This window comes from Sceloporus undulatus, chromosome 4 (genome assembly GCF_019175285.1).
Source record: "Sceloporus undulatus isolate JIND9_A2432 ecotype Alabama chromosome 4, SceUnd_v1.1, whole genome shotgun sequence".
NCBI classification, from domain to species: Eukaryota; Metazoa; Chordata; class Lepidosauria; order Squamata; family Phrynosomatidae; genus Sceloporus; species Sceloporus undulatus.
In genome coordinates, this window is record NC_056525.1 from 30712530 (window position 1) to 30728678 (window position 16149).

Below are 16149 nucleotides of genomic sequence, written 5' to 3' on the forward strand. Positions count from 1 at the left end.
CAGGATATAAATTAATATAATAATAACAACTGATCTTGCTGGCACATAGAAAGTAAGCAAATAAAGATCCCCTCTCCCCATCATTTCTTCTGTATCAGGATAAGTATTCACCTGCTTAGTTTATGTGTACCAGGTCTGATTGTGGTAAGAGGCATAAGCACAGGCGAAGCATGAATGTGTTCCTTTTTTGGACTAAAACTACCAAAATCACCGTCAATATGGGTCTAGAAGATGTAGTCCAAATATGTCACATCGCCAAGCTTTTGGAATGGGTCAGCTTTCCTCCACCTGGTGCCCTCCAGGCATTAAATTTGAAACAAGGTACATTTTTAAGAGTCAGCAAACCTAGGTGGACAAGGTTTGTCCATCCATCTTGTTTCTGGGAAAGCAGAGCAGATAGATGAAGGAAATGGGGATGAACCTGGGGCTGGAGTAGGTAGAACAGAAAGGCAGAGAACACTCATCCACATCAAGTGTGGCACTACTTGCCTGAGTTCGCACTTAAAAGGATCATGCTGACATGTTGGAAGCTGCATTAAATGTGATAAACAAGTAATTCAAAGGAAATACAGACAGGATAAAAGGGGGAAACAATAAAATGTAACCGTATAGAATTCACACTTTCTGGATTCTTAGACCAACATTCTCTTTGAAGCTGGTGCAGTATAAAGTTCTGCCAGTGTATAGAAGACTGGATGCCAAAGAAGGAGTAGAAGGATGGCCATCAAGCAGCATGGAGGAGTATTTCTGGCACATTCCCATGACTGATCAATGGCCATTTGGTTCAGGGTTGAACTGTGCTTAGGTGCCATCTGCTAGTTGTTGTATAGTTAGTCCTCCATATCCACAGATTCTTTATCCATGGATAAACTATCTACAGCTTGAAAATATTTTGTTGTTGTTGTAGGCCTTCAGATAATTTCTGATTTAGGGCGACCCTAAGGCAAACCTATCACAGGGTTTTAAACCTACAATAGGTCTCAAGCCACAGCAATAATTAGTGAATAGATGGTATTAATACTGAAGAAAAAAGCTAGCATGGAAATCCCATCATTCATTTTTCTCTTCCAGAAAAAAAACCCAAATAGAAACTTGTCTCTTTCCCATGAACATCATTAAAGAATGCTGGCTTTGTATGATTGCCTTGTGTAATTAAGATATTTACTGTAATTAATATCTTAATAGGAGTCATCACCATCCTGTTGGACCGTAGGAATCTGTTCATCCTGATCCTGCACAATTCTGAGAACTTTGCACACACTGTTCAAGTAAAGAAAAAGAAAAAAAGGAAGCACTCAGCATTTGAAAAGGAGTTTCCAGTATCCTACATAATAAATCACAGTTCTTCTGTGTAGAGTTTGTAATTAAACTTGGTTCAAAAATTACTTGTCAGCTTGTGCTGAATCCAGCTTAACATGGTGCATGTTAAGAGAAAAGCAATAAACAAACTTGTTTAAGGTTCCCACACAAAGTAGAAAGAGGTTGATTGCTTTCCCCTGGAACTGCACTTTAAGAAGTGTTTCAGTCCTTTTATTATATTAGAAACAGAAAAACAACCTGTTAAAGCTGCATCACCTAGCATTATTGCTGAACAATGTCAATTGAATACTAGTACTAACAGAGGAACAAACGACTTCCTTAATGCCAGTCTTGCCATGGAGAAGAGTCTATATCTGGTTTTTATCAGGGAAATTTTTTTGTTCTGACTTTTGTTTGAAAAATTTCTTCCTCATAAAGTTCAAGCCATTCAAAGCTTGAGAATGATTGAGAATTGGAAGAGTTTCTTTTGTGCTTTGGCACTTTGATGTAATAGGGTTTTTTCTTTAAAAAGATATCTTAACATGAGAATAGCATGGTCATCTCTAGTGGGAAAGGAAACCTTATTAGAAATTAGTCTTGAATGCAAAATCTTAGGTCATCCAGTGAACTGCACTAGCGCTGATCACTGTCTGTGGTTTCACATGGCTGTTGGGCAAGTGAGAAAGGGATATGATGCCCTTTCTCACTCAGCCAGTGGCCATGTCAGTCCCCTTGGGTGTTCCCTCCTAAGCCCACCCTTCACTACTCCTTTTCTATTTCTGTCAATAACGTCCCTATCCAGCCGGTCCAGGAAGCCCACAGTCTTGGTTTCATCTTTGACTCCTCTTTGTCATTTATCCCTCAGATCCAGACTACAGCCAAAGTCTGCAGATTTTTTTCTCTATAATATTGCCAAAATCCGTCCGTATCTCTCAGCTTCTACTGCAAAGACACTGGTCCATGCCCTAGTGGTCTCACGACTAGACTACTGTAACCTCCTCTTGGCAGGGCTTCCCCTCTCTCATCTCCACCCATTAATTTCTGTTCAGCATTCAGCTGCACGCATTATTTCACTTGCTCGCTGTTATGATCATGTCTCCCCTCTGTTGTCCTCCCTTCACTGGCTCCCTTTTCCTTTCCGCATCAGGTACAAACTTTTGCTACTCATCTTTAAAGCCCTGCATGGGCTGGCCCCTCTTTATTTAACTGATCTTCTCTCTCCCTACATCCCTACTCGCACTCTCCGCTCTGGTAGCCAAAGTCTCCTCTCTCAACCCAGGATCTTCTCTGCCCCATCCCGGATCCGTTCCTTCTCTCTTGCTGCCCCTCATTCCTGGAACCTTCTTCCTCTGCATGCACGGCTCATCACTTCCCTAACCAGCTTTAAGGCTGAGCTGAAAACCATATTGTTTAGGGAAGCGTTCTCAGGGAATTTGTGATTGTCATCTGGCTGTCTGATAATATTTGATGTGATGTGATTTGTTTTATATTTGATGTTTTTAATTTGTTTTTTTCTTTTCTATATGGTAATTTTATCTATTCCTCTTTTAATTGTTATTATTTTAGAATGTACGCCTTGGGCAGGCTTTTATATTCTCTTTAATTTTACCGACTTTGTACAGCGCTGTGTATAATTACAGCGCTTTAGAAATAAAGTTTAATAATAATAATAATACCACCCCACCAGGTGTACATACCCCCTCTGGAGTGTCACCAAGGGTGATCCACACACACCATACACTCCTAATGATGCCACTGGCTGGGGCAAGATAATTTTTTAAGCGGAACTTTGCTCAGGGAATGCTCATGTCAATGGAAAAAAAACTGGAGCCAATTCAACAGGTTTCTAGACCTCATGATTCATAGAGTGTGTCCTTGGTATCTGCTGGGTTTGATTCCCAGACTTCCGTGGATACCAAAATCCATGGTGCTCAAGTCCTATTAAATGCAATGGTGTAATGCAATGGTATCACTTACATAGAAAGGCAAATCAAGCTTTGCTTTTTTATTTTTTTAAAACATATTTTCAAGCCATGGATATTTGAATCCATTAATGCAGAATCCATGGTTGTAGACAGCCAGCTGTACCCTAAAGGCACCAGATCCTGTTTGGTCTTGGAAACTTATCAGTGTCATTTTGAATCTTCTGGAGACTACTTTTTTAGAATATATATATATATATATATATATATATATATATATATATTCAATATTTTGAAGCCATGGATGGTTTTAGCCATCAATACAAAAACCATGGATATGGAGAGACAACTGTGCTCACAATGCCAGCAACGTACACAAGCAGACAGCTAAATAAGCAATAAAAATTCTGAAATATTCATCACTGCTGTAAAAACTAGATAGCACTAGAACTCTCTTCTTCAAATCAGAAGTAAAATAAGACATCTAAATACTGAAGACTGACAGACCAGTTCTGTAGAACTGGGGTAGAATTGGAAAGGCAAAACCTTCCCCAATCCACCCTGGACATGCCTGAAACATAGATCTTATAAGAGTCCTTGTTTTGGATCACAACTCTCAAGCTGGAATCCTGTTGTTTAGACCTGACTAGATTAGATTCAGTGAATCAGTTGTCAAATGGTGAGCCAACACACCTCATTGAATCAATGAACTTACTCTGGTTGAGATTAACAACAGGGTTTAGGCTGCATGCTGGTGGGGGATTCTGAGAATTACTGTCCAAAACAGAACTTTCCCCCAAGCTTTGCCTTAGACTCCTCCATTTTTGCCCTTCCATACCCATGAAACGCCTCAAATGGGGCAGCCATGGCCTTGAACCTTTCTAGGTCAAATGTTTCCCAGCAGACTTTTCTCTCTGTGGGGACAGAGGGAAATTCACAGCATTATGTAACCCCCAGTTTGCCCTAGCAGGTACTGTAGGATTACACCCTTAACATTTAAAATGTAAACATTTAAACAGAGCATAATGTTTAGATTTGCCACATTGGTTCCAAAGCACCATGTGCGTTACCCATAGGTGAGCACAGTTTGTTTTTAATTGATCGACCAGAACATCCATCAAGGCAGCGTTCTATAGGATGTGTCTTGTTTCTAGCATTATTATCTTTCTGTCCATACCACTATGCTGCATAGGCTATATCATTTTTCTCTTTTCCTCAATCTCTTGCTATGCTGCTGCCTTCCTGGGAACCAGAGATAAAAACAAAGCAAACATGAGGCACACAAATAGACAGGTTGCCTTAGCAACATTTCTGCCAAGAAGACAGCCTCTGTGTGGGTACTGTAGAGACCATCCCTGCCCTCAGTAGACAACACAGCAGCTCTAAGTCCACCCTCGGATGCAAGCTAGCTCCTACTACAGAGGCAGAAGAAGAAGAAATTGAAATATTCTGTGCTGGAGTCATTGAGGAAATGAATCACTCACTCCAATACAAGACTTCTAATTAATCACTATCTATTGGAATGCAAAAATAGGAAATGGAGCAGAATCAAAGGAAGGAAAATATGGTCTAGGATCAAGAAATGAAGTAGGAAACTGATTGACTGAGGCCAACAGTTTGTTCATCACAAACACATTCTTCAAACAACCCAAGAAGTGACTGTGTACATGGACATCACCTGATGAACAATACAGAAATAAAATAGAATACATAACTGGAAGCAGATGATGGAGAAGCTCCATTATCTGTGCAAAAAAAGACCAGGAGAAGATTGGGGCACAGACTACAAACTACTAATAGCTAAAGTAAGAATAAAGCTAAAGAAGAACATTAAACTATCCATCATGCTGAAATACAACCTGAAGAAGATCTCCATAGAATTTAAAGATAATATAGAAAAGAAATAAAGATTTGCACTATTAAGGCTAATTGTCTAGGAGTCATAAGTACTCTGGACTGAAACCAGAGACATTGTCAGGGAGGAATGAAAAAAGATATGATCAGTAAACATAAAGAGAAACCTCGATGGATCAGGTGAAACTCTTCAAGCACTTAAGGGCAGACAAGAAGCAAAAGTAAAAGGTGACAGAAATAGAATTAGAACCCAGAATGCAACTGTTCAATGAGTTGTGCACAGGGACAAAGAGAATTACTATAATAATCAATGCAGAGAAATAGAAGGTGACAGCAAAAATGGGCAACCAAGGAGTTTATCACACGGGAGGAATTTCTCTTAATTTTGAATGAAAAGAAAATGGGGCCAGAATACATTCACGTGAATTCGTTAGTTCAGCAAATTTACATGAATATGAATTGCATTCGAACTGACTTCCCATTGCCCGAAAATAGCTTGCCATTGCCCAAAATTGTGTGTGATCACCTCTCATGCAATAACATGAAACCCCATGATTGCGTTCAGACTGACTTCCCATTGCCTGAAATTGCTTGTGGTAGTCTATCACGCAATAACGTTAAACCCCATGATTGCGTTCGGATTGCCATGGATTATACTTCCAATTTCCCTTGTCTGATAATGTACCAAGAAACCTCTTCAACAAGATCCAAGAAATCAAAGGGAAATTTAAAGCAAGCGTGGGGATACCCTTCGAGCAGGAGGGGAACACATTACAGCATAAAGTGGAGAAAGAGGAGAGAACAACAGACCACCCCACCACTTGCTGCTTTCTACCTGCTTGCTGCTTTGTGGACTTGCTGCTTGCTACCTGCATGCTTCATCTCACCTGGTGGACTGCTGGCCTCAGACTACTTCCTGCCAGAACCATGCCCCAGGTACCCAACCAGGAACACCTGTTCCCCTTGGGAAGGGGATAAAGGCTGGGTGCCCACTGGTGGCGGGGTTGCCCCTTTGTGGGAGCTGCTTCGGGGGGAGCAAGGGCAAGGACTGGTCCATTGGGCTGGTAGGGGAGGGTATATTTTAATACAATTAATTTAACTATATTTTGATACTAGTATTTTAGTTAAGGTAAGGGGATGAATTTTTAGTTGTGTATGTGTTATGTAATTATTTACGCATTTTTGTAAACCATCTTGATCCTTTGGAAAGGCGGTATATAAATAAAAAAATTATTATTATTATTATTATTATTATTATTATTATTACATGATGAGGTAGAAATAAGAAGATGGTGGAAACTATACACAGAAGAACTATATAAAAAAGATAAAAGATTGACAGATTCATACAAATAAGAACCATACGAAGATGAACCTCCAGTTTTAAAAAATGAAGTGGAAGCTACGCCCAAAGCTTTTGGGAAAAACAAATCAATAGGAATAGATGACATATGAATAGAGCTGCTTAAGTCTACAGAGACAAAATCTACCCTATTTCTAACTAAAATCCACAACAAATATGGAAAACAAAACAATGGCCCACAGATTGGAAACATTCAATATACTTTCCAAATCCTAAGAAAGGGAACACAGGGGATAGCATTAACCACCAGACCATTACATTAATTTCCCATGCAAACATTCTGTCAGCCATCAAATACTTCTTTAAAAAACCCAAACAAACAGACTTTTGAGAACTGAGTATTTTTGAAGAAAAGGTGTTTAATAGCATACTGAAGACTTTTAATTGTACTGTTTTTAGACTGCTGTTTATTAATTTTAATTGTATCATTTCAATTGCTTTCAATGTTATTGATAGCATAATTCCATTTTAAGGTTGACTTCTCACATTGTATTTGCTTATACTATATTGCATTTGTTTTGTGTTTGTTTTAACTTTTATGCAGCCTTGTGTCTCAGTTTTGGGGGAAAGATGGAATATAAGGAGAGTTAATACCAATAAAAGTAAAAGAAGAAAACTGAGAAGAATAAAATACCAGATGCTGTGGGTTATATTTCAACAAAACTAATAAATAAACTAATAAAATAAAACTAATTTCAAATGTAGTGTTTGAGGAGCATTTTACAGATACCATGAACCACTAAAAAGATGAATGAAGACATTTCTGAGACATGCCTGAGAACAAATCAAGCCTAGAAACCAAAATAACTAAATTGAAACTTTCATACTCATACTTTGGACATTTTATGAGAGTATATGATTCATTGGAAAACATTATAATGCTTGATAAATTCAGGCAGCAGAAAAAGAGGAAGATCATATTAAAATTGATAGAATTCAAAGACATAGCCCTGTTAGTCTGAATCAGAATACAGAGGGATTTTTGCGTATTAAAGGTGGGTAAACACAAAGTAGCCGCAGCTCTGAGTTTGCAAGATTTTAGCAGGACAGTTGATGACTTCTTGGAGGTTTCTCATTCATAGGATCACCATACGTTGGAATTAACTTATGGCAATTAACAACAAACTCCTTTGTTTGTACATTCATTTCCACATTTGACTGTGCATTCAGCTGGACATTCAGTTGTGCAACATTACTGTTCAACACAGGATGATATAGCACAAGGAATATCAGACTCCACATTGCAGGATCTTGGTTTGTTGTTTGGTCAGCCAGTCGGTCACTCCCCCCCCCCCCCCCCGGCCCGGTGATGTCCTTCCTCCTTCACCTACTCCTCATTGCCACATATTATGTGAATCAAAGGATTGCTTACATTCCAATAGGTTGGCACATTTAGGCACATTTGACTGGATTGATAGAAGCACCCCCACCCCTCTTCTATGGCATCTCTTCCATACTCCCCTAAAGCTACACAGAAGATTAGGGGGCCCTGCTGGTTGCAATAGACTTTGTATAGCAAAAAAGTGGCCCTTGAAAACGGAGCAAGCACATCTTCCATAAACATAGTCTTTCTGTCCAAGGAAGACCTTTTAGATCCAACCCAACAGCTGAATAGATTTTGCATCTCTGGCCATTTCCCTTAAAGTAAATTGCAGCTGCTGGGGGAGGAGAGGACAGACAATAGCACATAGGGAAGGGAAATTAACCCTTTCCACAATCACATTCCTGATTAAAATGCCTTCTTACTGCTGTTTGTGGAGGGACCATAGCTCAATGATAGAAAACATGTTTTATCTTCAGTAAACTCCATGTTCTGTGTTTGATAAATCCAGTGATCATCCATAGCAGCTGGAGGCTTCCATGTCAATGGGGAGGTTGGTGTCAATGGTAAGGTTTACTCACCAATGTTGAACTATCCAAGATGCTGATGTCTATTCCTGCCCCTAAACAGTTTTAGCACATTGGATAGCTTATTTAAAGTGGGGATTAACACTCAAAGTGAAATCACTACCCCACTGACATGGTAGCCACTAACCACATCTGGTTATAATAATAGAGCAATCAGGCTTATGTTGACTTACACCAATGGAGCCATATTAGTCAGGGCTGTCTCCATTCACTGACACTGGCTTCCTGGGGTGTAATGCAGGGATTCTTCACTGTCCATCCACATCCTTCATGAGGGTTGACCATAAATATCTGCAAGGAAGTGCCTGTACAAAAGTAACCTCTCAAGAATAGCCATCCTTTTGTCTTCATTCAATGAACTGATATTGGTGACGGGGCTATCACAACATAATGCATGGAATGAAACCCGGAGATGTAATCTCCACCAACAGGCCTTGTAAAGGGAATTCATGGCCTATTATTGTCAGGTTACATTTGCCACCTCTAAATAAACAATGGTAATATAAGCTTCCTTGATCATTTTAAATGAAGTAGCAGTTAATTCATTTACAACTGAAGGTGGTCCCCACACATTGTCTGTCCAACAATCCTGTGAGGTAGGTGAGTGTAAGAGAATACAATTTGTGTAAGTTCAGCTAATGAGCCATGTGGCTAAGTAGCTAAGTAGCCATAAATTTACATAATGTAGACCATGGTAGATGATTCTGGCCATTATCCTGAATTAATGAATTAATGACTAATTATTTTAATGCCTCCTTTCAAGCTCTGAAGACAGACATACAGAAAAGTTCAAAAATTAGGTAACTGTATCCAAGTTACACAATCATAATTGCACACTCCGGTTGTAGATTAATAGCTTTTTGGCCATAGAATCTCAAATATTTGTTTAGCATTATGTTGGAAACTAGGCTGGATATGCTTGGTCATTGGTGGGCTTTAATAATTGGAATATGATGGTTGATTGGCTGTTTCAGTTGCTTGGTGTGTGGGCAAAATTCTCCTGCAGATGGCAGGAGACAGAAGTCCATTTTCCTTGCCAGAGTATATGTGGCCAATGCTGGACAGCAGCAGTGTGGATTTCTGTCTTTGGAGCATAGGAATGCTTGGAGCTGATGAGAACCGTATAGGCTGATGTGATATTTGCAGGGACACATTTGGTCATGGCATGCCATTACCAGCAGAGGGTCCCACACAGCATGAATGATAAAGCTATGAGCAAAGACGTTGAAGATAATCTCTGTCTTTGGCAAGAATCATCTTCTATGCCGGAGTTATTTTACAGTCTCTCTATATATATACTCTACTGCAGCTGGTTTTTCTGGACTAGAATCTTTCTCGGGTATTAACTGTGCAATATCATCCTTGTCATATCAATTCACAGTGATCCGATGTGTCAGTGAGTGGGAGAGACTCCTATGTTACTTCATCAGCCCTATCAGCCCCAGTTCTGTCCCTCTCTTCTTACTTCATTTTAGCTTGAAATCTTTGCTACAGTCAGCCATGGAAGGCTGAGAGTATTTGATCCTGCTGCTCATGAACTTGACCGAAGCAGCTGCTTGGCTCTGCTGTCCTTTCATCTCCGATATGCCACCTACTCAAAGTCCTTGACCGAAATGGCTGCTTTACATTCCTTTCAAGTGCCCCTCTTTGCAAAGAAAGCTCACTAGAAGTTACTACCTAGCCAACCTGGAACCAACCTGACAAGAATTATTGATGAGTTTGTGAGTTTCAATGAGCCTCATCAATAATTCTTGTCAACTTAGTTTTTATTTGAATTGGGGTAAATGCAAACTGGCATGCATTCCGATGATTTTATCAAATTCATCTTCATCCCAAAGTTGTTTTTTAATTCCTTGGTTGTTTCATTGATGAGGATCATTGAATGAGATATGATGAGAACTTGGGAAACAAGTTAAGTTGATCAAATGATACCAACTGTGGCCAGTTTTTGCCTAGCTGAAGCTCTGCAGAGAGACCTACATTGGGACAGTTTGAATAGCACAGGGATAGTTGGGATAGCATAGGAATTTCCTGACACCTGTGTGACTCTTGCTGTGACATGACAGGACATATGAAAAGAGGGTTGGTCACAAAAAGGGTGTGAAAACATGTCCCATCACTTCAGTATTAAGCAGTTAATTCATTATTAAGAAATGGAGGTAAATGATGGGACAATTGCTCTTCATTGATAGGATAATCACAGGATAATTGCGACGCTGTCTGATAATCTTTGCATAATTGTGTGATAAAGACGGAAGCATCACACTTTGCTTCCATCCGTCTCCTGTCATTATCCCACATCTGATCATCTCCATAGGTTGTAGTACAGTTACTGTCCAGGCTTTAGGCATTCTATACTTTTTTTTCAGGGAACACTTTACCCACCTCTGGTCTCCTTTGATAAACTGTGAGCTAGACATGGGTAAGAATTTCATTTTAATTTTTTATAAGAATATCTCAAAATTACCATTTTTTCTTATTTGGGATGAAAAGAAATGGAGATTTTTAAAAAATCAAATATGGGATAAACTGAAATGGATGGATTGATCCATTTGAATGCAGGGCTTTGAATACACATCTCTGAAAAGCTCTGACTTTGAATCCTTGGCGTATTCATCTACAAAGGTGGTACTGAATTAGAGTCAGTACATCTTTCTGAGAGGCTCCTCATTTTTCATCAGTTGCTTATTGTTGTTATGTGTCTCCAAGATGACTCTGACTTATGGCAACCTTATCGTAGGGTCTTCTTGCCCCAATTTCCTCAGAAGAGGTTCACCATTGCCTTCCATTTAGGCTGAGTGTGGCTCGTCCAAGGTCATCCAGTAGGTTTCCATGGTTGAGCAGGGATTCAAACCCTGTTCTTCTGGAATCCTAGACAAACACTCAGACCACTATGTCATGTTGGGTCTTTAATGCAGGTAGGTATTACAAGGTCCTCTCCATGGAAACAGTTTTACTTATAGGATTTGGCCAGTGGAAATGGAGGATAATTTTGTTTCCATTTGTTTTTTAAAATTTACCAAAAACCACTAATGTCTCCATTTGGAAGAAAGAATCAGAAGCTTAAGAAATTCAAAAGTTGAAGAAAGCAAAGCTATAAACTTTGAGAGCCCAGTTTGTTCAGCTTCAGCAATAGAATAGCAACATATTATGTGCCTTCTGGCCATATATGGAAATATACAGGAGGATTTCATTTCTAGGCAGAAAAGGAGATGAGGTTTCTAACTTGGGAAAAACTAATCCTAGATTGTGTATTGGCAGCCTCCTCATTCTCCAGAAATGCTCAAAGGACTTTATTATTTTAAGGGTGCTCAATGGAGGGACTTATCCTCATGGTAGTGTTGAGTGACAACTATTTAGACAAAGCACCTTTGATCTTAAAGGGTACCCAGTATATAGCACTGCTCCAAAATGGCTAAATAAAACAATTCCATAGCACTGAACATTGCCCACCTGTTCAGAACAAAATAAAAGTGTGTCTGTTATGGCACCTGTTCCAGATGTGCCTTCCTAAGGTACTCTCTTCACTTTCTCCACTTGAAAAACTTTATCAGGGTAGACAACAGGCTTTTAAAATGTCATGTATGGTGAATGTGAAAGGGGGGTTGGGAATGGCTTGGGAGAGGATAAACCTTCTCCTCTAATGTGTGATGATCCAGACAAAGTTTGGGCACTGCATGCTTACTTGAGAGAGAGAAAGAAAAGACAATGATCCTATATTGCATGTTTTGGTGAAGTTGCACACGCTTAGCCTCAAAGGAAGGGAAACGTAAACCCATTCTGAACAAATCTTGCCAAGGAACTCCCATGATAGGTCACGATAAATTGGAAATGACTTGAAGGCACACAACAGCGACATATAGGTTAGATCCAGATGTGGGTGTATGGAGCTGAGTTGGAACCTCTTCCTTCCCAAAACCCTTTAAAAATCAGAAAAAACTACTAATCAGAGGGTCATGACCCAGGTGGGCCTTCCTGAACGTGATGTGTGTGGAAGGATGTCCCACAAGTGGATGGAGGAACCTTACACAAAGGGAGGTGGAAGGCAGCTCCTTGATCCAACCATTGTATTAAATGTAACATGATACTTAGCCTTCAAGTAGAGAGGGAAGAGAGGTAATTGACAGATCTACCTGCAACCTTCCACCAAAAGGATTGCCCTGAATGCCCAGGAACAGCAGTAAGGAACATGCTTTCTTAATAAAGCGTAAAATGCTTGAACAAAGTGACATTTGCAGCCAGTAAGCTTCTTCCCAATATGCAGATTTGAAAATTCTAAAATCTAGAGTCATGATAACGTATGAAAAGGCAGAGCTAGGGAAAGTTTCTTTTTTTGAAAACTCCCACAATCCTTCACTGCTTGTAGGTTCCTGGGAGCTTTAGTCTAAAAAATTACTAACAGCTTTCCCAGGGCCTGGTCACAGTGTGGATTTCAAATATTCCCACCATCTCACTGGTTAGCTATTGTCTAGCAGTCTGCCAGGCAAAACCTCTTGGGGTAGGAGCTCATAAAAGTTAAATACTTTTAAAGCCTACTGATTTAAAAGGGAAATATTTAAGCATATATTGAAACTGCCCCATTGATATCTGGGGGACTTAGAAATAGTTTAAATTCATCTAGATCATGCTATGATGATTTGAAGCTTGGAGTTTTCACATTATTAAGGTGTCACTTTCCTCCAATTTCTTAAAAATCCATAACTGTTAATGTGAGTGAAATAATCTTTTATTATTGCACATAATCCAGCAGAACAACTGATGGAAACTCCTTGACAATATTACATCAATTGTCATACACATTTTATTTTTAAAACTTGAAAGTATGGTGTGTCGCTGGTGATGATACATTTGTAGTTTTGTAAGACCTGGACATTTTTTAAAACACAATTCTATTTTTGAAGGCATGCAAAGTTGAGGTAAACCTGTTCCTGCTCATCCTAGGGTACCAAAATACCACAAGATTTGTGCACACATTTGCCCCTGGCCCAAAGGGTTCTTGGGGACACATGTACTATGATGCACACATGAAGCTTCTTCACCTTCAAGACCCCTTTGTTTTCAATTCAAGGAGGAGACAACTCATAAAGGCATGTGTAGAGATGTCCCTTCAGTTGAGGTGAATTGAAAAGCTCACACATGGAGATGCTTCCTGTGTACATCATAACTGCATGGAGCTCTGAATGTGAGGCATTATGTTTGTGCATTTTGTTCTTGTATTCAAGCTCATATTTGAAGCACTGAGGGCTAGAACATTATCTTAAAAAAGCAAGACAGGCTGAGGTTTTCAGGTTTCTAAAATAAAGGGTGGAGAATACAAAAATGCTTGGGAGCTGCACATGGTATATGATCCATACCTGCTTAACAATATTACTTATAGTTACTTCCTGGAGGTAGGCTTGTGGTTACCTACATGTAAACACAGGAGTTACTACATGGTATAGTGACCAAATGTATGCACATGCCCTAAGGATTGCTCTCTTTCTTTCTCCTGTTTTTGAAGAGAGAGTGACACATATAAACATATTACAACACATACAGTTAGGATCCAAAGAACTGTGCAAACTGTTGATGCAAACTGTTCATATTGTCAACATAGTGAATGGCAAGCTACGTTTGAAAGTGGTACATTTCAAAAGCAATTTGTCTTCTGATATGATTGGAAACACATTTAAAAAACAACACCTGCACTGGATGCACGCAAGACTTTGGACACACCTTTGGGCTGCTGGGTGCTATTCTGTGTATTTATATATGTCACATGAAGCACATCTACCTACCTTTCTCATCACATGGCAAGGAACAAAGCACAACAAGGAGAGCTCATCCTGTCTGTATGCATGAGGGTTGGGGATGGGAGATGGAAACCATTTCAGCACTTTTCAAGGGGATCAGATTGTGTGTTTCAAGATAAATCAAAGCCATTTAGGTCTCTCAAAGAAAAGCAAATCACATACAGAGTTAATGAAGCAATTGCATTGTGTACCTCTCAGCCAGAGAACCAGGAAGGCTGATTAATTTCAGAAGCAAGTAAAAGTCTAATTGCTACACATATACTCAAAATAAGAGAAATATAAAAATAAAACCAAGACTGTCCAGATTGTTATCATCCCATGTGTTGTGGATGTTCCTATATAGAATACATATTTTTCGGGAAGACTATTTCAGCACAGATTTTTCTGGGCAAAAGTCACAATATTCCTCCTCCAATTTATAATATAACTTGATTATAACATTTAAAAAGAAAGAGGAAAGGCACTAAATAGCATAATTCCCATTTTCTAATGACATTCAGCATTTCTTGAGTTGCAGATAATCTGATCCAAAAACACTGCTCTTGCATTTACCTACTTTGTATCTGTGGCACCACATTTAGTACAAGCACAGTCTGCTTTTTAAGCTTACTAATATTCTAGTCCTTTTCTTTCAGCTTCTAATTTTTAACAAGACATGGTTGTAATGGGGAGGATCAGTATACATAAAAATTCACAGTTGCTTTTAAATAAGGCACTTAATTTTTTTTTAAAGTGACTCAGAAGTTCATAGCTTGTTGCAAAGTAAAATGAGAGGGCGATCCAAACACATGTACGGCTGATGCTTTACATTGCTAAGGTTCTGCTCATTCCAAGTCATGTATATATCTGAATGCCCAGAAGAAAAGCATAATGCATGATCTCACTCTGGGTCTGACTTTTGGGCAGTAGTGTTGCAGATACTTGCAACAAGGCACTGTTGCCAAAGCACTGTTTAACTATGAAACAAGCATGGACTTCATTGACTGTTATATGCAGCTATTCAAAAATGCAGCCTCTAATTTGCAGATTTCTTAAACTCTTGAAGAGACAAGATTTACTCTACTTGGTAGTATCACAAAAGATCCACTTGTGGGGACTGCTTACAATCAGCCCAAATTTAAGGATGCTAACAATGCAATTCATGACAGGAGAAGATGGTAGTCATCTTTTTCTCACACCACTGTGGATTTACTTACACCCACAGGATCTACAATTTTGCCTGCTTTAGAGCCTGAACTTCTAACCAGAATGATTTAGGAGTATCTAGCAGCAGGGGAAACAGCCAGACTGTTCCTAACATCAGATTCACAATACCCTTGGTACAGATGGGGTAGTTAAATCCACAGCAGTAACCATTATTTCTAGCTCTTACGAGATTTAGAATTGTGGTTTTCTTTCACAAGATCTGTAACAATGAATCTCCCCAAAAAACCTGGGGCTTTGATGGAAAAAAACACTTTCATTAGCATTTCTACAATTATTGGTAGGTCCTTGTTTCTTCAAACAGCAGCACTGTATTCTCCAAATTATGAAACTTTAAGGCAATTCCTGTTCACAGCAAAGGGAACAAAGAGGAGGGGGTGCAAAACTCCAGGCTTCTTCCTGTGGGACAGACAAGATTACCCATGGTTGGGGAAACCACTGGGTTCTTCCAAGTCATGCCCTTTTGTAATGGTTTTCATTGGATGGTATTATCTCCCTGATAAGGTCTATCAGCCGAAACCTCTGTAAAGATAAAAAATAGGGGGGGGGGCACAGGGCAATGTGTTAATAGAAGTCATAACTATTGATATGGTAATGTTTATTATACAACCAATGTAGTATATTAGTTTGAATTATGGACTAAAACTTTAGAGACTCTGGAATACCCATTCAGCCATGATAACTCACTGTGTGGCCTTCAGCAAATCATACTCTCTCAGCCTTGGAAGAAGGCAACGGCAAGCCTACTCTGAACAAACCTTGCCAAGAAGACCCCATAACAGATTTGTCTTAGGGTCACCCCAAGTCA

The 16149-nt window shown here is 39.4% G+C and overlaps 2 protein-coding genes across 5 annotated transcripts in view; one reads left to right on the top strand and one right to left on the bottom strand.

Annotated features, from left to right (window-relative positions):
* GDAP1L1 (ganglioside induced differentiation associated protein 1 like 1) overlaps positions 1-16149 on the top strand; it is a 434104-nt gene that overhangs the window by 192976 nt on the left and 224979 nt on the right. The window lies entirely within an intron of this gene.
* Positions 13055-16149, bottom strand: part of JPH2 (junctophilin 2) — a 107037-nt gene continuing 103942 nt past the window's right edge. For all 4 annotated transcript variants that reach the window (XM_042461506.1, XM_042461504.1, XM_042461505.1 and 1 more), the window contains one exon: positions 13055-15863. Coding sequence is in view for 1 of the 4 variants with exons in the window: in XM_042461505.1 (XP_042317439.1) it covers positions 15795-15863 (69 nt within the window). In the remaining 3 variants the exon portion in view is untranslated. The remainder of the gene's footprint in view (positions 15864-16149) is intronic.